We start from the raw sequence: 3286 nt of genomic DNA on the forward strand, positions 1-3286 counted from the left end.
CAAAAGTTGTAGTTATACGAAGTAGAGGGGGTCAAGACGTCGTGCAATCGCAGGTTGATCGACAGGCGGGCCACCCGACCACACAACATCCCATGTCCAGGATGAGCCATCCGGCGCTACGGCACGCGCCTCGGCAAGCGTGCGGGGGCGCGGCGGGTGGGACGCGGCGCATCCGGCTGATGACGGTGGTCGTGGAGGGCAAACGGGGCGCTGGCGTGGGGGCCTCACCGCAAAGACGGCGTGGGCCATGCTGTCGCTCGCATCACCCGACACGCCTGCGTTTGGGATTCAACAACGCGATCAACGCACGACAGACACTTCCAGGGGTCAACTATAAAATCATCAACGATATCAATCCAGGGTCAAGCTGTAAATCAGGGAAACAGAACCACTGTGCGGCGGAAACACCACTGCTCCTCCGTTGCCAAAGCCGACCGCGGCCACCGCTCCCGCCGGCCGGGGGACTCCGCAGCAACAGGGCGATTCCTGGGCGCTGCTCTAGAGCCCTGCGTGGATGCAGCGGCGCCCCAGATCTTGGATTTCCGGATCTGCAAATCTACAGATATAGAGATCTCATATCTGCCCGGCCCTCACCCCCCTCGTCGTAGACCTTTGTTTTGTTGGCGCCCTGGAACCATGACCTGAAGCCCTTTGGGACGTCCATGCGCGTGACGACGCCTGCGAGCGGAAGGTGGGGTGGTGGTGGTGAAGGTGCCAAAGGCAAGGCGCCCGCAGGACCGGCAGTGCGAAACTTCCAGCTTAAGCAGCTGTTACCCTTTCACTCATCTTGACAAGCACACAGGCTCAGAATCGAGCAATTTAAGGAGCAGTTGGCGTGAGGTTCAACTTCGAAACGACCTCGCAGCGCGCAGCACGGCCGCCGGCACGTCCCCTTTCACCAGCCCCAGGAGACCCGCCGCGCAAGCGCCTTCCGCCGCCCGCCGCCCGTCCCTCACCGCCCCACTCGCGAATGTGTTGCTGCATCCGGGGGATCGAGCGCAGGGGCCGGACCTTAGTCCAAGAGAACGAGCCTTTGGGGCTGACAGGCGAGCTGCAGCGAGGGGTGCACAATCCTGCGGGCGCGGGGGGAAGATCAAATCAGGTGCGGCAAATGAACGGTGTGTCTGGCTTTAATGGATGCACGCACATATGGGCGAATCTGTGTGTGTGTGTGTGTGTGTGTATGTGTGTGGGGTGTGTGTCGGGGGCTTTGGAGATGGAGAGAGTGCCCTCGGCTGCACATTGTTGTGGGGCTGACGGGAATTCGCGGCCTTGACCCATGAGCCCCGGCGGTGGTTTGACTGAGTGCATTCGAAGGCGAGGCCAGGCACTGGCAGCGAGGCGGGCAGTCACCCGCGACGGAGCCGGCCGCCCGGGCGGCGCCCATGCTGCAGCCAAGGACCGCTGTGGTGACGGTGAGGGGGGTAGACCGCACGCACGTGGGAGGGGCGCGGACTGGGTGTTGCTGAAGGGCAGGCAGTCCGCGGACTGCAGCTGCTTGCGCTTCGTCAGCTCAGTCAGGGCGCCGCTGAGGGTCCAGCCGCTCTGGCAGCTGGCGTCCCCGGCTGCAGGGGGCGCGGGCCAGGGGAGGGGGGTGGGGTGAGAACGGCAAGGGAGAGATTTAGGGGGCCGCGATTCGGGCCGGCGGCGCCATTGCAGCACCTTCTTTGCAGGTCGTTCAGGGCCCGTGCTGAAACCAGCATGTTCCCCGCCGCAGCCCAGCGGCCGACAGACCGGCTTGATGGGCCCGCGGGCCGCCCCTCACAGCTCTACTTCCAAAATTGAAGACTCACCGTCGCCGCCGCAGAAGAAAAGGTCGAGCGGTGACAGCCGCGGCACCCCGCCGCCCGCACCCGCGTCGAGCAGCGCGCTGCCCATCGCGGCCTCCGCCGCGGCCGTGACCGCAAAGGACACGCACGCGCTGCAGTCGCCTGCGGGGCGCGGGGGTTGGGCGGGTGCCGGGGTTGAAGCGGCTGCAGAGGTCGGGGGAGCGGGGTGGGCAGGCGGGCGGGCGGGGCAGCTGGGCTGTCCTTGGGGATTCGGACAAGTCCCCTGCCTTCGGCAAGAGAGCCATTTCTGGGCTGACTCTTGGCACTGACGACAGCAGCGCCACACGAACGCCCCCTCGTTCTCGTGAGGTCAAGATGCGACCAAGGCGCGCCGCGCGGGGTTGGCTGCGCGGGGGCCGCGCTGCGCCCGCACCCTGATCGCCGGGCGGAGAGATGACGCTACTCTTGCCGGCCGCCCCGCGGCTGAGTCGCCCGTCGAAGGCCGTGGGTGACGTCGCCAGCAGCAGCGCGTCACGCGCCTGCTCGCTGCCAAAAGACGCGGACCCACAGAGCGACGAGGAGTCGCCCTTGCAGGCGCCCCGCAGCGCGGGCTTCCACATCGCCAGCAGCGCCTGGGCCTGCTGCATCGACGCCGCATAGGATCCCTGCAGCTGCTGGGCGCGCTCGCTGGCGCCGAGGAGGGCGCCGCCATCGGTGCGCAGGCCCTGGGCTGCGGAGAGGGGGCGCAGGGCGGGGGGTTGAGGCTGTGAAGGGGCCTCAGGGGGTGCTCGGATGAGCGTGGGGTATGGGAGTTGATGTGAGGGATCGCCTGGCTAGGTGGGGACGGGAGCTTCAAGGGGTGTGGTGGCAAGCAGCTTGCAGGTTGAGGCGTGGGGCGCGGGGCAGCGCACGGCCTCCCCTGCATATACGCGCGGGCGCACCATCTGTTGGGCTGCAGTGGAGCGCGATGAGGGCCACAACCAAGACCAGCGCAGCTGCCGCGCGGCTGCGCCGTCTGGGCCAGGCTGCACATGCCGATTCGGACAGCCGCATACCGGCCACCACGCCGGTGCTGCCGGTGTATGTTGACTGTTATTATGGCTGCTGCTTCCTGGTTTCAATGCGGCTCGCCCGGGCTTGGTGCTGCTGAAGGACCGAAGGCAGGCTTATGGAATGCTGCTCGCAGCTGAGCTCACAGCGCTGTGCGCAGCAGAGAGGCGAAAGCGTCTTTGGGCCCCACTGCCCTCTAGTTGTTATGCTCTGATTTTCGAATTGCTTGATTGTGCCAATCGCGTCCTTGGAAGCTGGTACTGCGACAACGCCCCGCCCTGCGATAGGCGAGATTGCCGTCCAATGCTGTTGCTGCTCGGTCACCCACAGCTAGAATCCAGAGGTGAATGAAGATGGGAGAGGACAAGACTCCAAGAGTTCATCTAAATCAAGACTACCGTAGGAGCCTGAACCATTGCCGGGTCAGAAGGCGGGTATATGTGTAGAGCGGTCGTCGCCGCTTGCGT

The 3286-nt window shown here is 65.6% G+C and overlaps 1 protein-coding gene across 1 annotated transcript; it reads right to left on the bottom strand.

Moving 5' to 3' along the window:
• Positions 1-362: 362 nt before the first annotated feature.
• On the bottom strand, positions 363-2416 carry MNEG_6002 (hypothetical protein; the record flags this gene model as incomplete). The annotated part of the gene is made up of 6 exons (XM_014045522.1): positions 363-367; positions 595-678; positions 957-1073; positions 1440-1565; positions 1794-1931; positions 2203-2416. 6 exons carry the CDS (start codon positions 2414-2416, stop codon positions 363-365), a joined length of 684 nt encoding a protein of 227 aa, XP_013900976.1.
• Between the last annotated feature and the right edge of the window lie 870 nt (positions 2417-3286).

Source organism: Monoraphidium neglectum, assembly GCF_000611645.1.
Source record: "Monoraphidium neglectum strain SAG 48.87 unplaced genomic scaffold scaffold00939, whole genome shotgun sequence".
In the NCBI taxonomy this organism is placed as follows: Eukaryota; Viridiplantae; Chlorophyta; class Chlorophyceae; order Sphaeropleales; family Selenastraceae; genus Monoraphidium; species Monoraphidium neglectum.